The following is a 20,668-nucleotide window of genomic DNA, read 5'->3' as shown; positions in this document are numbered from 1 at the left end:
TACATAATGAACCAATGCTCATCACAAACAACTGCACAAACACCACAAGCGAAAAGTGTATCAATATATAGAAGATGCTCAGTGTCATTCCCACAGCTACTAAACACCAGTATGGTAACGCATACTGTTACGCATACACGCTTAAAATTAAAGTCATGAAATAAACATTGTTTATCAACATTAGATGTAACATAAATCTCTAATGTACATAACTGATGGGGAAACAACTAAAAAGATCCATAGTAATGTCAACAAAAAGCGATGTGCCATACAGGGAATTCTGGGAAAGTCAATTTACGGTTAATCGCCGTATATATTAAGGAAACATACCGTTAACCAGGATTTGTACTGTAGCATTTTTACAGTTTTTTACCATTGAAATCACGGCCATTTTTTACAGTGTATAATAAATAATCTGATAGATATTTTGAGCTGAAACTTTACAGACACATTCTGGAGACACAAAAGATGTATCTTAAATCTTGAAATAAGGGTATAATAGGTGCCTTTTAAAAGATTTAAAAGTTTTTTCAAGATTTAGAGTCGGTGCCATATAAGGTCCTCTCTGGTGCTGTCATCATGTTACAGGTGGTAGGATCATCTAGTATCTAGAGACTGCTTCTAAACTGGAGCTGGCATAATCTCTGGTTACCTCAGGATGGGTTTCCCGAGGTCGAAACAGAAAGCAAACAGAGATAGCCTCCTCATATCAAGTTTCCGCCAGTGATCACCACCCAAGGGTGTCACCGACCGGTACCCACGAGTCTTGGATGTGATGGTGCAATGCAAGGACAGGCTAATCTGTACTGATTTGGAGCTCAGCCAGTGGAAGGTTCCTCTAATCCCTCATTCTTTTTATCAGAGGAAGAGAGGCAAATTTCACTTCTGCACAAGAGGGGGGAAAGGAGCTATTTCATGCCTCACTGATTCCACTGTTTTTTATAATGGTTGTCTTCTCTTTTTTTAGGCTTTGTTTAATATGCTGCATAGCTGCATTCTGTGAAAAAAAAATGCTGTACTGTATTTTTTTTTCATTATTATTATATTTGTGCTGCTAGAGGTGGGGAGATACTGTAAAGACACATTTGCTAATTAGCACATTGGCCCTTAGTTGTCCTGTGTTAACACCATTGCTCTTTCCTGGAAAAAAGGAAGTCATTAATAAGCCATTATTAATGCAGCATTCATCCTTTTATATGCATTGCGAAGTAAAGACATTCATTACAAAATTCCATTACATTGTTTTCCGATGGCCTCCCACTCCCTGCAAAACAAAGACTGGGCCCGAACTTGAAGCTCTTACAGTAGTAAAACAGATTAAAGACCACGAATGTCTGTTTGGAAGGTGTGCTTGATGTTTCTGCTTTGAGTTTTTTATTTTTTATAACAGCTGTCCGGTACACAGTAGCTAGAAGAAGAGACAACTGTGGTATCAAGCAGCTTTCAGTGCTCGACAAGTCAACAGTAATGTCTTTATTAATCTTTCTGCCTCTAAGGCAGCTTTGAGAGGAAACGCTGAGTAAATAAAGAGGAATATTTCAGTCCTGGATAAAGATAAAGGGATTGCTTTTATCTAAACATGAATCAGCTGTCTTACGCAAAGGGAGCCATAGAGTACCTCCCCAGGGCCGTGCGGAGAAAGAGATCATATACTGTTAGCGGTGTTTGGGATTGAGATAAGGAGACTATTGTGCCATCAACGTACACATGCATTTTCAGAACACAAACACTGATATTCATGGCTAATGTAATTAAAGCATTTGATAACACAGAGCAGTATGTGAAGATCCTGTTGAGTGAAAGGAAGTAGTGCTTGTCAAGTAACAGATATCCTGTGGGGTGAATCGCTCATATTTCCCTCATCGTGTTTCATGTGTAACAGGGATTTAAACTGAAGTCAGTTGTTGAAAAATGCTTAAATATACAAAGAATTTGTTTATAGTATTTATTTATGTAACTTGAAAATATTTATCAGTTTGACCATAATTTAGATATTATTTTTATTGGTCAACCAATAAAGGGGTGAGGTCATATTTGACAATATTTGACAATATTTGACATATCTGCTTATAAATATAATAAATATATTGAACTTTTAATATATTGATAACTAGGAATGTCACTGTGGCTCAGTTGGCCAGGAGGCTTTTCTGTGTGGAGTTTGCATGTTACCCACGTGTTCCTGTGAGTTTCCTCCGGGTACAAAGTTTGATATTAACAAAACTATGACTTTTAACTCCTTATTTGCTGCTTATTTATAGTTATTAAGGTGGCAGTTGTGTTTAGGTATTGGGTAGGGTTAGGAATATATAAGATCATGCATTATTTGCACTTTGTTAGTTATTATAAACAGCCATCTTCGTAATAAGCAGGTATTAAGCCACCTCATATAATGAGAATTGGTACTTAAACTAGGTTTCTTTTTCCCCATATTTCTTTGAGAAAATAATGTTCCCACCTCACAGATTTACTATATTGTTGTAGATTATAGTGTGTAAGTTCTTCATATTTGAAATTTGTAATAAAAAATAAATAAATAATAATAATAATAGTAAAAAAAACATGGGGTCATATCATACACGCGGCATAATAAGGCGTCTTTGTTGCTATTTTCAGACCAGCGCAACAGTAATTTTTATGTTTTGCACCACGTTGTTTAAATAGTAAATCCATTTGCTCCACTTTGTGGACTCATACCTGGAGGTGAGTGCATTGTTGGCACGTTGCTATTTTAAGGAACTGAAATTGACTGTACCAGCAACTAAAAACTGGTGTAAAGTCCTGTGCAGTGCATGTTAGTTATGCGCCTGTGCAGGTCCAAACGCTTAAGCATTGCTTAATACACACAGTATGTACAGCAATTCACAAATATTTTTACATATGGAAAAAAAATTAAAGGATTAAAGTGTTACAAAAATTATTATTTGCTATATAAATATAAAAACCACTACCTCCATGCCTTCTTCATGTCGGGGGGGCTTTTTTTTTTTTTGTTTATTTATGACAATCCGCATTTGTATAATGTTATTATTATTAGCAGTATTATTTATTATATGCATATTTATATTTGTTTAAATAAAAACAAGCTAATATTTGTCCGCCATGTAAATAATGAATGCGCCATGGCGCAAATGACTCTTAAAGCGAATGGGAAATGAGACTGGTTGGTTTAATGCACGTTATGCTCAAAACACACCCATAACTCATTACGAGAATAAGCACAACCCTGTTAGACTGAGGCGAAAAGCGTATTTTTTAGTACTGTCAATCAGTACATTTTTTTTACGAATTAATCACATTTTTTGCAATCAATCGAGATTACCCGTTATTAATCGCAATTAAACGACTGAAACATTTTTGGCTATTCAAATGTAAAATTTATGTAAATTCAAAATAAAGAAACTATTTAAATTTAAAATATGATTGTTTATCAGAATTTTTGCTTAACTTGTAATAGATTTCTTCATGTAAACAACATACATGAAGAAATAAACCATCAAGATCCTCAAACGGTTGGCTTAAAAGCCATATTTATTACAGATATAAAAACACAGGCATGTAAATTCCATTTGAATTTCAAAACAATGCCAATAAAAAACAAAGATGATTTCCATGTTGGATTCTAAGTGGACTGCTAAAAATTCCAAAATACAGGCATTGCAAATATGGAAATTAGAAGATTATTATAACAAAATGTTGAAACAAACAATTGTGCTCATTTAAAAGTTGTACTGCTAAGAGTTGAGAACATTAATTATAAAGTAGAAACAATTTTGCTTAGTCCTCCTTTACATTCAGCCAGTTGCTATGACAGTCCAATCTGTTGACATTATCGATGTCTGTGGCCCTTTTCTTTTGATTGATGTGACCTGAGAGAGAGAACAAGCAGAATCACGCAATCAGAATAGAAATTTCGGTGCCACTGGTGCTGCGACAAGGACGTAAGAAGCATCAAAGTGTCAAAGGCACCCACAGGTACACGTTGTGTCACACCAAATACTATAGAATTCTTCCAGGGACTTTGGTCACACCATCTCTAAACATTAAATTCTAAACAACTTTGAGAGATACGGACACCGTCAGACATGTTGTGGGACAAGAAAGCGCAGCAAAAAAGCTATTAATACTTTGTTGTATGTTTTAAAACACAAAAAGGAAATCTGAGTTGCCATCTCAATGTTCTTCATTCACTTGCTCTCCTACATCTAACAAAGTTTTGTTCATTCACTATTACTCTTTGTGTTTCTCATATCTACAAAAGTCAGACAGCGTGTGACAAAATATGAGGGAAGAGTCTTGTTGAAGTGACATTTGAACACATTAATACCAGGAGGAAACACCAATGGGTCTTGGCTGTCCACTTATTGTGTATTGAGTTATCAAATAACTGAAAGATTAATGTTAATATTTTCAGGCTAAAACAGGGACTAAGATATTTGGCATCTGAAAATAACTATCGATCAAGCCCTTGTTATTTAATCCACTGTGTTAGTATTTTTATTTCATGTTTTCGTTTTTCACTGCTTTCTCTCAAAGATGGTTACCTTACCTCATATTACCTCATGTTTACCGGAGTGCAGACGTGAGGGCTGGCTCCAGGGAGAGGTGGAAAAGTGCCTCGACTTAGGCCTGAATCAAGCCGCGCACACCCCAGTCCTCACAGTAGACATTTTTCCTGCTGTTTCCGACAGCTCCAGATACCTGTAGCTGAAGCACAAGCACGCTCGCTGGTCAGGCGCTTACCAAGCTGTCAGAGAACCGTAGAACATGCTTTACAAACAATTACCACACCATCTGCACTGTCAGTGAGCTGTTTAGCATTAGCGTCTCCTTTTCTCTCCCACTCTCTCTCTCTCTCTCTCTCTTTGCGCTTCTCATTTCTCCTCTTTCTTCTGAATTCATCCAAGCCATGGGTTAATGAAGAGGAGGTTAGGAGAGCAGCACGGATTGTTTGTTTGTCTGACTTTTCTTCGTTTTGATCTTGTTAAGGCCTGGAGCTGTGATGTTTTTCATCGTGGAAGTCTCACAGCTTGAGCGAACGCTTTTGCACATCTGAACAACAAAACACACTTTTATGAGTTTATTCCAGAGAAGCTCTTACACCATGGCCAGGGGTGTTATTGAAACATCGGTAGGGCGAGAGAAAAAAAAAACAATGTTCACAAAGAAAACAAGTTGAGAACGTGGATGCAGCGGTGCGGTAAATGGAAATAATTGATTTATTTGTTCATTGCAAGTCATTTTTGTTTATTGAAGATGATTGTTTTCTCTTCTTCTCTGCAGGTGCGTCAGTGACAAGAGTAACGGCAAGTGATGCGGACGATCCGGTGTATGGAAACAGTGCCAAACTGGTCTACAGCATTTTAGAAGGCCAGCCGTATTTCTCCATTGACCAAACCACTGGTAAGTCAGCTATATTGTTGCTAGCTGCAATGTCCAGATCGTTGTGAATCATAGGAATTGTGCATTATCTTTATCTTATCTTTATATATATATATATATATATATATATATATATATATATATATATATATATATATATATATATATATATATATATATATATAAATAAATAAAAGGAAATTTTCACAGTGTGTCTGATAATATTTTTGGTTAGAATTAAAGCAGTTTTTATTTATTTTTTATACTATTTATGGTCAATATCATAAGCCCCTTAAGGAATTTGTTTTTTCGATTATCTACAGAACAAAATATTGTCATACAATGACTTGCCTAATTACTCAAACTTGCCAAATTAACATAAAAAACCTAGTTAAGCCTTTAAATGTCACTTTAAGCTGAATACTAGTATCTTGAAAAAATATCTAGTAAAAAATAATGTACTGTTATCATGGTAAAGATACAAGAAATCAAGGTAACACTTTGTAATATCTACACACTATGAATCATCTATTAAGCATTAGCAAATAGTCTTTATTTGTTAAGCATTAACTCTACATTAATATACTTCAGTAAGCAGTTTATAACTGCAGATATAAATGCTCTATACAGCACATATACAGTTGAAGTCAGAATTATCAGCCCCCCATTTTTTCTTTATACTTCCCAAATTATGTTTAACAGAGCAAGGAAATGTTCACAGTGTGTCTGATATGTTTTTTTTTCTTCTGGAGAAAGTCACATTTGTTTTATTTAGGCTAGAATACAATCAATTTTAATTTCTTTAAAAAACATTAATTTTTTAACCCCTTTAGGCTATATATTTTTTCAATAGTCTACAGAACAAACTAAAGTATTATGTTTAGAAATTGTCTCTCTATTAAACAGAAATTGGGGAAAAAACAAACAGGGGGCTAATAAGTCTGACTTCAACTGTATATAATGAGCTTAATGGTTGTATTTGCATACTTTTTTCATAATTACATTTTGGATAATTTACAAACCAGTTATTTCAGAGAATTTGCTGGATTTTAAAGATCATTCAGAATGAGTTAGTAAATGATTAATAAACTATTCAAATTAACATTTATAATTCGTATTATTCAGGCATAAATCAATAGCTAATTTGTATGCTAATAAATGCTTTATTAACTTAACTTTGTGCAGTTTTATGACCTAATCTAAAGTGAGGACTATTTATGCTTTATAAACTGCTTATAAATGACAAATAAAGGCAAGTTTAGACAAGTTAAATTCTAAACAGGAATAAAAGAAAGTAAACGACTTTATTTCTTTCTATTTATTGGAAGATACACAAATGAAACTGTATCAAATGAAAAATAAATCTTTGCCATCTTAGCTGAAATAAAATTACTGTACAGTTTAAACATCGCTAAATAACATTAAAATGTTGCATCATAATACATATTGTTAAATTATTAAATTGTTGTTTTTTCAGTTTTATATAATATTTTGACTCTCCTGTTATTTGGCAATGTTTTAACTTTTTTAGATAAGATTGCAAAGATTTGTTCAATTGATACTGAGTCTTTAACTGTCATTTATTACTAATTTATAAAGCATGGATTGTCCTCACTTTAGATTAGGTCAAAAAACTGGATAAAATTTAGTTAGTAAAGCATTTATTAACATACAAATTAAATGTTAGTTTATAATAATATATTCAATGCTAATTTGAATAGTTATAATTTATTAATCATTTACTAACTCATTCTAAATTATTTTAAAAACAAGCAACTACTCTTAAAAACAAATAGTTTGTAAATAATGCAATCTTAATGTAGTCATGAAAAATAATCAGTAACAAAGTATCAAAGAATAATTGGCAACACTTTAGTTTAGGTGACAATTCACAGTATTAGCAACCATTAACTAACCCTACTTGCCTAATAAACTACAAATGAACTGTTTATTAATATTTAGTAAGGTGGAAGTTGTGTTTAGGTTTTGGGTAGAATAAGGGATGCAGAATAAGATCATGCTTTATAACTACTAAAGAACAGTTAATAATAAGTTTTAATAATAGGCAGGTAATAAGCCTGTAGTTAATAGCATGAATTGTGACCTAAACTAAAGTGTTAACGAATAATTATTTAGCACTTTTTAAATGTGCTTGTAAACCAAGAACAGAGCTTTTGGCAGTTATAAACTGATTATTAATGTCTATTAATGTAGAGCTAATGCTTAACAAATAATGAATTCACTATTTGCTAATGCTTAATAGATGATTCATAGTGTGTAATTCTAAAGTGGTAACGAAATCAGTTATAAGAAATCAGTTATTAAAACTATTGTTGAAAAAAAATCATCTTTTCGTTAAACAGAAATTGGAGGAAATAATAATTCTGACTTCAACTGTATATGGTGAATCGTGTACCAAGATGAATTTTTGCCGTTACGTCATCTATTATTATTATTATTATTATTATTATTATTATTATTATTATTATTATTATTATTATTATTATTATGATCATCATTACTGCTGGCAGGAAATACATTTTTGACAAAGACCAAATAAACAAGATCATAATACCTGAAGGACACACACAGATGCTGATTTGTTCTGTAATAGCGCACAAAGCAATTTGCGGCTTCTGATTTAAATGACAGGGCTATCTTTGAATTCCATCTGCATTCTGCTTCCTTTTCAACCTTGACTTTGTTTTTTCCCTAATTGCATTTTCAGCTGACTTGTTAACAGTGTGTCTGTAAGCAACATGATTAAATAATGGTGAAATTACATTAATAAGCAATGAGATGGAAATGAACAGCTCCTAATTTGGAAAAAATAAAACAGCACACAATAAACAAGTCCCGTCCAAATTGTATGTGCATATTAAACAAACAGACTTTAAAAAGAACACCTTTTCTGATTTATAACCCTATGCATTTCAATTTTCTCTGAGAACGCAAATGGTCGAGAGGAGGTGTGAAAACCTAAACTAGAGTGCCGTGTGCATGATTTTCCTGATTACCAAACATGTGCAGATGGCTTATTCAAGTGAGCCAGATGTTTTAATGAATGTTAATGAAAAATAAGAGGTAAAGGGAAAACAATCATTAGAAACCGTTTGACACTTCCAACACCTCGTAGGAAAAGAGGCACACTTGATAAATAAGTAAACATCTTGCAATATTTCATTACTTGGTTAATGGCATGCAAAAAAAGCAGGGGGAAACAATAATAAAAATCCACGTAAACCTCCAAATACCTATGGAAATGAATTGTTTGTGTTTCCTCGCTTCCATGATCATCAGGAATTAATTTGAATATATAATGATAATTCAGGATGACAATTGAATGAGTATTGCAGTGTGAGAGCATCATATTCAGTGTTTGACGCACACACACACAGACACAGCTGTATCTACATCTCATGCAGCTCTTTATTTCCATAGTCCTGTTGACAATTTAGAGCACTTCACCTCTAAAAATGCACCTTTTTAGTTTGCTTAAATTAGTGTGGTCTGTTGGTCTCCATGACAGAACAAGAAACAAAGACTTGTAAGTGCAGCATGAAAAGTCTAGCAGACAATGCATGCGTGCCGTGAATTATTCATGGGTAATGGAACCAGAGTCGGGCCTAAAACACACTTACCTTTCTTCCTGTCAAATGTCTTTGTTTCTTCAGATCATTGCTTCTATTATTTTCTAATATTTATATTATTTCCTTTGTGTGTATGTATATGTATATATATATATATATATATATATATATATATATGGCAAAGATAAAGTAATCAATTATTAGAAATGAGTTATCAAAACTGTTATGTTTACAAATGTGTTGAAAAAATCTTCTCTCCGTTAAACAGAAAATATATAAAAATGTATATATTAGGGGTGTAAAGGGGTGCAACGGATCAATCTACTCATGGTTCGGTATGTATCATGGTTTTAGATTCACAGTTTCGGTACAGTTTGGTATGTGCTATAGAAAATAACTTTAGAAAATAAATGGCTACAGAAAAATTCAAAGAACAATAAACATATTTATTGGGTAACCAACACCTAACAATATAACAGGATTCACACATGACTGTTCTCTCATTAATTAAATAATTGTAGTAAAATTGCATGTTCACATAAAATGCCAAAGAAAGATAAAGAGAAAAAGCTTCCCCTTTTCCTGTTTTACGTTTTTTTTTTACTTTTTACTTTTTTACATATTGACACAACAAATAATATATATATGCATATATGTGTGTGTATATATATATATATATATATATATATATATATATATATATATATATATATATATATATATATATATATATATATATATATATATATATATATATATATATAATTTAACCGCCAACTTATCCAGCAAATGTTTTACGCAGCAGATGCCCGTCCAGCCACAACCCATCTCTGGGAAACATCCATACACACTCATTCACACTCATACATTGCAAAAAATTTAGCCTACCCAATTCACCTGTACCACATGTCTTGGGACTGTAGGGGAAACCGGAGCACCCGGAGGAAACCCACGCAAACACGGAAAGAACATGCAAACTCCACACAGAAGTGCCAGCTGACCCAGCCTAGGCTCGAACCAGCGACCTTCTTGCTGTGAGGCGACTGTGCTACCTACTGCGCCACATTGTCGCCCTATATTAAAATGATAATTTATAATTATATTTATGTTTATATATTATTTGCAGGGCTTAATATTAACTTTTTTGATCACCAGCCACTGTGGCTAGTAGTTTTTCAACACTACTAGCCACTCGCCATTTTCACTAGACACACTTTTGTTGTAAGGAAAATATTTTTAAAAAAACATTCTTGTCATGTATCTAAAACTATGCACAGTAGTCTGTCCTGGCAAAAGGTCCCAGATCACCATATCACTATACATAAATGGGAAGTTAATCTCCTATTAAAGCAATGCTATTGTGAAGGATGATAATTAAACCATGAATAAAAAAAAAACTGTAAAAGATAGCAGGTGAAAAACATACTGTGAAAGGATGATCACCTGCACATAGCTAACGTTGGGCTCATTAATAATCTGTTCAAAGTTAAAGCGAAAGTGGCAACCTCTGCCGCATACACAAAGACATTTTTTAAAGAATCTCAAACTCTTGTAAAGCAAGCATCGCTTTTTGTCCAGTCTATTTCGAAGGGAACTGATCGCATCAGTTTGCAGCCACGGTTGCTTCAAACAAGGAAACTGGAGCACGCAAGCATTTAAACACTTGCGCTCATCACATCAGCTGTGCGCGCGACACTAAAGCCCTCATCAGTGAGTGAGAGTCTCCCTATGCGCATTGATCATCCTCTCATATACTTTGTTTTTGTCAGTCATGCTGCTTTTCGATCAGCATCCTTATTGTTGAACTTTCCTTTTAAGAAAACTACAAATAATTACTTTTTTTTTCAACTGGCCACATTGGGTAGTGGGTGTGGTTGTCTAACCAGCCACAGCTGTAATCTTCCCACATTTGGCGGGTTGGCAGGTGTTAATGTCAAAACCTGATTATTTGTAATAAAATTGTGTCCTTTAATACATGTGATATATGTACTGTGCCTTTAATTTTACCTCCTCAAAGAAAACACTCTTTTTTAATGTATCAAACAAAACTAAAGTACATGCACAGAACAACATGAGCATTTATAGCAAAAGCATGAGCATTTATTGATTTTTGACCATTGTTAAATGAGTTTTTAAATGCCTATGATTGATCACGCGCTCAACAGAAAAGGCTGCAATTGGCCCTAACGGTCAGAACGGCTCTGACACTGTTCAGCAAACAGTGACATGGACTCTGATATTAAACGGCCGCAGCAATCAGCTGATCCAATAAATATGGCGACGCGGTGGAGAAAACACATTCTGAAGACACGCTCGTGTCTGGATCCACAAGCAAGAGAGAGAACAAATAAATGAATTGTCTGCATCTGCATCGTGGTGCATTAAAAACAATTAATGTTGACACCCCTTTTATATATATATATATATATATATATATATATATATATATATATATATATATATATATATAGTATACAAAAATTTATACGGTATATATAAAATAAAACAGTAATTTAACATACTGTAGACACCTGTAGAATGTGTAAGATTAAATGTCTATGAAGAATCTCAGTCATCCAGGTCATTGTTGAACTTATTGCGAAGCATATTTTTCTGTTTATTGAAGATGTATTGTCACTTTCCCAAGTGACTTAATTGGAGTGATCGTGATTTCCCTGGATTTAGGCTCATCACATAGCATAACATCATAAGACTCGCAAATTGTAGTGGGAATCGTCTCCACGATGGTAAAAAAAAGTGTGATCGCAGTGTGAATTGGGGCGAAACGCTTGTAAAGATGAAAGGATAGTGTTAAATGATGGGGAATCTCAATCTACAACCAAGTGTATGGTAAAACATCGGCAATGTTAGGAAAACAAATATTTTAAGATTTTTTTTTGAAGATTTAAGAAGACTAAAAATGTGTGTAGAGCTTTTATTTGAGACACAGAGCTTTCATTTTATGACACATTAGGGTTTGAGTGTTGTGGATATGAGTGTTTTTACCTGTGTGTGCTTTGGGTATTTGTTTTGTTATTATTTTAGTCATGTATTATTATGTTTTATTATCATTTTATATATTTTTTTAAGAGTCAATGATGGCGCATACAATATTAAGGATTATAAGACACAGACAACATAATTCACATTCAGTTGGAATATAAATGACTCCAGGTGCTGGGACAAGTCTTCTGCAAACAAACAAGCTAATTTGCAATGCCAAATGAAAGCGGCACAGGCAGTGCATGGCAGAATAAGCTGGTCTTAGGTGTCAAGGACAAGGGAAGAGCTAACAGATTTGGCAAACTGCACACCTCAAAATGTACAATGACATGTTTATCTACGCCATGTTCTATATTAAGATATGGCATAATCTTATTTCCTTTTTTTCTCCTCTTCATAAAAAATAAATAAATAAATGAAATGTTTTCTCAATGCTTTATTTAATGGTTTAAAATATGAGTTACATAAAACCAATGAATATATTTGTTGTGATTGTTTTACAGCAATCATTAGGGTGGCTCTGGCAGGGATGGATCGTGAGATGAGGGAAGAGTATCTTGTGGTCATTCAAGCTAAAGACATGGGAGGTCATATGGGTGGCTTGTCAGGAACCACCACTGTGACAGTCACTCTTACTGATATCAACGATAACCCACCAAAGTTCACAAAAGGTAAGATGGAATCCTTTATATAAATTATATAAAATGACCTATGCTACCGTTCAAAAAGGATTCCATTCAAATCTATTTTTTTGCCTCATTTAAATGTACTTGTTTTATTGTGTTGCATTCATATTTCAATCAAATCATGCCAGAGTACATTGGATATTTATTTCCTGTTATCTGTAGCTTCTGACCAGTAAATCAAATGTAACAAGTAATTTTGTGACACCAAATAGTTCCTAATTTCTATCTAGAACTAGTCAACGCATGATTGTATTGCATAGTACTGTATGCTGGTATAATTTACCAGCATACCATGCTGGTCAATTAATTACAATATTCTGACATTATTGTCAGACCCCCTAGTTTTTCCACGATCGCTGAATTCAACGCAAAATCAACAAAAAGTCACAAATTTTTGCGATCCTTAATTTAAACACAAAATAATCGCAAAAAAAGTAAATAATCTCATAAAACATCAAATTCCAAACCAATTGTTATTAAAATTATATTTATTTCAGTTTGCAATTAATTGTTTTACATAACTTATAGACGCTGCATACGCAGTGCATGTGATTTATTTGAGTGTCTTGATTGGCGTAATTCCTTCTGTTTTAGATCTTGTCTTGACAAGAGACATAAATAAAGAAGCTTTATTTTTATTATTTGTGTCATTGTCATTGTTTCAGATTGCAATCCTAACATAGTAGGCTACCTAATATGGTTATTAGGATATAATTCTAATTAATGCAATGCAAATAATATAATGCATTTTTTTTTTTTTACAATTACATACATATTTTTAATTGCTAAATTGTTAGTAATTTTTTGGAAATTACCACCCCATTTTTATCGCAAAAAAATCACAAAAAAATGTGGAAAAACTAGGGGGTCTGTGGTGTGCATCGCAATAGCACTAGCAAAGAAACCAGAGCTAAATTTAATTAAACCAAGCACAACCTACATTAGGCGGTTCATTCCGCTGTGGTGACCCCAGATTAATAAAGGGACTAAGCTGACAAGAAAATGAATGAATGAATGAATGAACAACCTACATTAAAGATGTTTTGTATTATCAAAAATAAGTTTTTTTTTATAATTAATTTAACATTAAATGGATAGTTCATTCAAAAAATAAAATTATGTCATCAGTTTCTCATCCTCCTCTTGTTCCAAACATGTTTGAGTTTCTTCCTTCTCTAAGGAACTCTAAGGAATATATACAATAGTAAAGAATGGTTTTTGGGGGGGAGGTTGGGCAATACTTTTTGTTACTATTATAGATGTCAACAGCTGTTTTTTGTTTGTTTGTTTGTTTGTTTGTTTGTTTGTTTGTTTGTTTGTTTCAAAATTCTTCAGTATATCTTGCGTACATTCATAATAATTTAGTACTACGTAAGTGCAAGTAAATGTTTAAGAAATGCAATTATTGAGTGAACTTTCTCTTTAATTCCAGAAAGAAAACCAAAATAATTTATTGTTTACAACAAATAAATGATCAGGCCACGATAATGCAATGAAACTGTTTACATCAGGGGTGCTCAACCCTGTTCCTGGAGATCGACTTGCCTGCAGATTTCAGTTGCAACCCATATAAAAACACACCTGCCTGTAATTATCAAGTGCTGTTCAGGTCCTATTTAATTGGTTCAGGTGTGTTTGATCAGGGTTGGAGCTTTGCAGGAAGGTCGATCTCCAGGAACAGGGTTGAGCACCACTGGTTTACATGTTTGTTCGCTTTCATTAAAACTGGAATATGGCACATATTTTAATAATCAAACTGTTGTGTATGAATGAGGAATATTTCTATTGAATTCTGATTTGGCAGATCATCAAATTTAAATGACTCTTTTGGAGATTGAATTGATTACATTATCTTACATTATTGTGATAACAAGAAAAGAAAAGAAAATTCTTAAGCAGTACTACAATGTGGGGCGAAGCTGTGGCACAGTACGTAGTGCTGTTGCCTCACAGCAAGAAGGTCGCTGGTTCGAGCCTCGACTTGGTCGGTTGGCATTTCTGTGTTTGCATGTTTTCCCCGTGTTCACGTGGGTTTTCTCTGGGTGCTCTGGTTTCCCCCACAAGTCCAAATACATGCGGTATAGGTGAATTGGGTAAGCTAAAATAGTCTGTAGTGTATGTGTGTGAATTAAAGTGTATGGGTGTTTCCCAGTAATGGGTTGCAGCTGGAAGGGCATCCGCTGCGTAAAACATGTGCGAGATAAGTTGGCAGTTCATTCTTCTGTGGTGACCCCAGATTAATAAAGGGACTAAGCCGAAAAGAAAATGAATGAATGAATACTACGTAGTATATACAGTAGTAGAATATTATATACACATACTGTAGATAAATGAAATGTCTAACACACTCTGCTTAATATTTTGGTTCAATTATTGTTTGTCTGAATGCTTTTTGTCACCTAATTGACCAGATATTTTTTCATTTGTTATGTGTGATCTCTCAAGGTTCTTATGAGTTTCACATTCCTGAAGATCTTGGCATCGGGAAGCCTGGAGGAAGAGTAAAAGCGAATGACAGAGACATTGGGGAAAATGCAAAATCAACTTACACCATCATAGGTGGAGATGAGAGGGATGTTTTCGAGATTGTCACTGATGCTCAGACTCAGGAGGGAATCCTCAGACTCAAGAAGGTAAGCCTGGAAAAGTAGGCTTAATGTGCCATTAAAACTCCTTAACAGTTGTAAACTGTCTGTTACAAGATTGTCTCTGGGTTGCATATTGTGAAAAATATGAAAAGTGGCTCATTACCGATGACAAATGACTGCTAATATTGCAGAGACAGAACTTCTCAGTGTGTGCTGCACGGGTCGGAAACCTATTGACATGGCGTGCCATTTTAAATGCAATTTCCAACACTGTGCCGTACCCTCCAAAAAAAAAGAATTAATCATGCAAATTAATTAATTATGCAAATTACAAAATTAGTGTTTAGTGTTTTACTCTTTTTAAGGTTTGCTGCTTTATTTTCACTCGTGGTGTTGTTGTGTTTCTTGTTCACTTTGAGTTATGTGTCATGTGGTGATAAGTTTTTTCTGTGCTTGTATGGTTGTGAGAGTCACACTCATTGTGGTTTGTGTGTGGAAAGGAAAGGATTGTGCAGGTCTTGCTGTAAACTCAAAATATGATAGCAATAACTTCTTTTTTATAGAGATTATTGATCCGAAACCAAAAAGCAACAACTATAACAGAACAAACTGTGGCTATCATCATTTTTTTGGCTTCCCATTCAGCTCATAACTTCATAATGCGGGCTACATGATTTAAGAATGACTTCTGCAAGTGCAGTAAAAGAAATGTCTGACCACTGCTGGATTGTGTGCTCTTTCTGCAGCGGCTGTTTTCTTGGAGATGCTTACTTTTAAGTTTAGCACAGCTGAAAACTTACACTTACAGTCCCTGAACACCTAAATTTGGAAGAAAAACTGCAGTCCAGGTGTTCTGAGGGTTGAGAACTACTGTAGCTCTGAACCCCTTGACTTTCTATGCTCAATTCTCAGCCCTTGTGTAGCAGCAGATATTTGCATATGGAATGGCCATTGTATGCAAATGAAGGACCCTTCACAGTGGATGAGAGGACAATGAAGCGCTTTTATCTTACATGGACGTCTAGTGCAACTGTGTAGCAACAGTGTTGCACAATGTGGCAAAAATATGGAAATTGTACATGATAAATATATCTGGTTTTGCATTTTAATAAATAAACAAACAAACAAACAGGAGGCAGGTGCACATGTACTTTGTACATAAGTATATATTTTTTGTAAACAAATAAACAGGTGACAGCTGCACATGTGCTGTACATACTACATTACCTGACAAAAGTCTTGTCGTTGATCCCAGTTGTAAGAGCAACAAATTATTACTTGACTTCAAGTTGATCATTTGGAAAAGCGTCAGAAGGTAGATTTTTCCAATGAATCATCTGTTGAACTGCATCCCAATCATCACAAATACTGCAGAAGACCTATTGGAACTTGCATGGAAACAAGATTCTCACAGAAATCAGTCAAGTTTGGTGAAGGGAAAATCATGGTTTGGGCAAACTTTCAGTGTGGGGGCATGAAAAGATTGGAGTGCAGAGTGGATGGCAACATTAACACTCTGAGGTATCAAGGTTGCCCATTACATTACAAACCACAGCAGAGGGCAAATTCTTCAGCTGAATAGAGCTCCTTCTCATACTTTAGCCTCCGCATCAAAGTTTCTAAAACAAAGAAGGTCAAGGTAATGCAGAATTGGCCAGCTCAGTCACCAGACATAAAGATGAAGGAGGAGGCATTGAAGATGAATCCAAAGAATCTTAATGAACTCTGGGAGTCCTGCATGAATGCTTTCTATGCCATTCCAGATGACTTTATTAATAAGTTATTTGACTCATTGCGGAGATGTATGGATGCAGTCCTCTAAGCTCATGGGAGTCATACACAATGTTAATTCTTTTCCACTGCACCATGACTTTATATTCTATACTGTACATTATTTCTGTTAAGTGACAACACTTTTGTCTAAGCAAAGTCAGACCTTACTGTCTTAATGAAATAATTAAAAATCAAGGCATGATCATATTTTATTTTGGTAAAATAAGCATAATCTAGAGGCCTTTGCCTTTCATATAAGCCACTTCTGATACCAAATAATCAACTAGAAGTCAAGTTATTATTTGTTGTTCTTAAAACTTGCATAGGCGACAAGACTTGTGTCAGCTAGTGTAGAGTAAATAATTATTAAGTAACTAATCTTAAATCAAAATCTAATCATTACCCTATAATAAATGCACGTGTATAATTAGTATTTCTCCGTACTTGTGAAATTACAGTGTCATTTCACTGCAACTCTCTCACTTTAAAATAAGTGTAACCAAATAAATATATGGACAATGCACGTTTAACATGCACAAGTTGTAAATGATGATGAACCTGTGCATATTATGCATATGTGAACAGCATGATGAGTATTTCATGAGGGAATTAGTCTAAAGGACATGGACATGATCTCTATTAACAAAAACAATTATTCCAGATGCTTTAAATTATATGCATTATTCAACAGTTTGATACATCATCCTCAGCTCCAGGTTTTTGTACAATCAATCATCAATAGTAAACATAATCAATAATCAGTGTGCATTAATGTTGTATTTTTTATATCAGCACATCTTTGATACGGGGGTCGGCACAAGATCACAGTATGATTTATCAAACAATATTTAGTAAAAAGAAAACAACAGCAAATATAAGCAGCTACAGCTATTATAAAAAATAAATTAAATGTTGCAACATAATATTAGAACAAACAATAAAACGGCGTAAACTGGAACAAATAATACACAAAAATACAAAAGACTTACTGCTAGCATTATATTTGATTTTTACCCCTATAGATGTGTGCTTCAGAGCCAATGGTAGATTCCAGCAGAACTGTCTGAGGTAAGGCTGCTTTCATGAGCACCAATCAGCTTCTGACAACCTGGAGCTCACATCTCTGTAATAACTGAAGCACATTTTCAAATAGGCTTTTTTTTTTTGTTCTAAATAGACACATTTGAAGTTCAAACTCAAACTGCTAGTAGGGTAAATGCTACATACATAACAGTTTTTTACTACAATTGTCTAATTTACAATTCTCTGGTGTTAAAAAATTGTTTATATAAAATACGACAGAGGCCCAATCCCAATTCTGTTTTTGTACCCCTACTCCTTCCCCTTTCCCTTGGCCCTTGAACAGAGTGTGAAGGGGAAGCGCTTTAAATTTTACCCCTAAGAAATGGGATACCACTACAACACTCGCATACGTCACCGTATGTTATCGCAATCTCTTGCTTCATATGAGATGGACGATCATGACAGTTGTAGTTATTCCAGTTGTGCTATTTTTTGGTATTTATCTTCAGGAAATCACTGAAGACATATATTATGTTATCTGAATGATATAATGTGGCAATAAGCTTGTAACTGTACTGTGCATTTACTGTACACCGTGGCCATATTCATCTGTAAACACACGAAAACAACATCAACATTATAGCAGACCCTGTAAAAAGCTCATCCCCATCAACGTTTCTGACAGGGGATTCGAGTGTCAGATGTGAAAGTATTTTGTAGGACTATTTACAAGAGTTATTATTAGAAATTGTAGATAGTTAAATTTAGGGGTTTTTTTTTTTTAAAGCATGACTGTAAAACAGGAACATCATTATGAATATATTACAACATATGCTTGTTTGTTGTAAAAATTTGTAATAATGACTTATTTGTGCTGTAATGACTAAATAAATACTAATTTGTGCATCTCCTGACTCAGTGTGCAGCCATGCTGCGGTTATAGAAGGTGTATTCTGGGAAATATTTTTACCTTCTTAATTTTCCTCTCTTAAAAATCTCAGTTTCAAGAGCTATCTAGCCCTTGCCCTTAGCACTACGCCTTCAAGTTAAAGAGAATTGGGACACCCCTAACCCTTCGCATGAACGCACAAAATAAAGGGTAGGGGTCAGGGGAAGGGCTAAGGGGTAGAACTGAGATTGTTTGGGAATCCCCTGCAAAAAAAAAAAAAAAAAAACGCCAGCAGGTCAAATTTACCTGCTATATAATACTTGTATTTATGTGCTGTTTGTGCTTTAACATTGTACATTGTTATCCACCAACTTTCACTCACTGAATCAGTGGTTATTATAAACAAATAAATAAATAAAGTGACAATGAGAAAACGAAGATGATTTGTGGATGCCAAAAAGGTATCACAAGTAAGGAAATAAGTGATTATCACAAGTAAGTCGAAATTGATTCGTCCTGGGTCACATCAGCATCTGACGACTCATCTGAAAGTGATTCTGAGTCTCTGAGACACAACACACAATATTTAAATGTTTTAGTCTGTATACTCATAATGTTACAATTTAGATTATTTAAATAAGAAATTTGCCATTTTGTTTGCTATAGTTTTGCAATTTATTCTAGTTTGCTGCATGCTTTCCAGAAAAAAAAATATATAATAATAATAATAATAATAATAATAATAATAATAATAATAATAATAATAATAATAATAATAATAATAATAATAATAATAATAATAATAATTAGGTAAAGCTGTTTTTGGAGTTTGTCATTGCATCAGGCATTTCATGCAGTGTGGAAATTTATTATTGTCTGAAGGCTATTTTCATTGTTTAATGAATAACATGGGTTATCTTATTAAATGATTACCAACATTGCACTGTAATATTACACCAACCAAATATATATTTGCTTACTTATAACTGCCATTGTCAGTGCACACTTTTTTAGTGTATAAGTTATTAGTGTGTAGCCTTCATAAAAAAGAGCCTTAAAAATAAAACACCAGATTACACAATCATGTTATGACTCTAGGCCCTTCTTTGTTAACATAGTGGCATGATACAGTGAAATAATATGCTTTTTAGCCATTCCTCAACAGAATGTTGGTAAAATGTTTTGGTATTTGTCATATACAATGACCCATGGCGGTTCTTGTGTTAAACAATATCATATATTAAGCTGTATTATGTGACACAAATGCAGTATGTGGCAGGTGGAGTGATACAAACTTATAAAATAAAATAAAATAAAATTTAAAATAAAACAAAACAAAATAAAATAAAATAAAATAAAATAAAATAAAATAAAATAAAATAAAATAAAATAAAATAAAATAAAATAAAATAAAATAAATCATGTTGGCGTAGGTTTCCTCCGGGTGCTCGGTTCCCCCACAGTCCAAAGACATTTGCTATAGGTGAATTGAATAAACTAAATTGGCCGTAGTGTATGAGTATGTGTCTGAATGAGAGTGTAAGGGTGTTTCCCAGTACTGGATTGCGGCTAAAGCATACGCTGGATATGTTTGCGGTTCATTCCGCTGTGGTGACCCTGATGAATAAAGGGACTAAGCCAAAAGAAAATGAATGAAACTAAAATAAATTAGTAATGTCCTTAAACAAATAATAGTACAATAAATTCAAGAAAATAACCAAGAAGAGAAGTATG

General features: G+C 33.9%; 1 protein-coding gene across 1 annotated transcript in view; it reads left to right on the top strand.

Moving 5' to 3' along the window:
- The window catches only part of cdh8 (cadherin 8), a 189,280-nt gene that overhangs the window by 118,822 nt on the left and 49,790 nt on the right, over positions 1-20,668 (top strand). Inside the window, exons 4-6 of the mRNA XM_056461974.1 lie at positions 5,284-5,403; positions 12,479-12,646; positions 15,107-15,294. Of these exons, the coding sequence (XP_056317949.1) occupies positions 5,284-5,403; positions 12,479-12,646; positions 15,107-15,294 (476 nt within the window). The remainder of the gene's footprint in view (positions 1-5,283; positions 5,404-12,478; positions 12,647-15,106; positions 15,295-20,668) is intronic.

This window comes from Danio aesculapii, chromosome 7 (assembly GCF_903798145.1).
Source record: "Danio aesculapii chromosome 7, fDanAes4.1, whole genome shotgun sequence".
Lineage (NCBI taxonomy): Eukaryota > Metazoa > Chordata > Actinopteri > Cypriniformes > Danionidae > Danio > Danio aesculapii.
The sequence above is the reverse complement of the archived record's forward strand: the minus strand, read 5'-3'. Positions and strand labels throughout refer to the sequence as shown.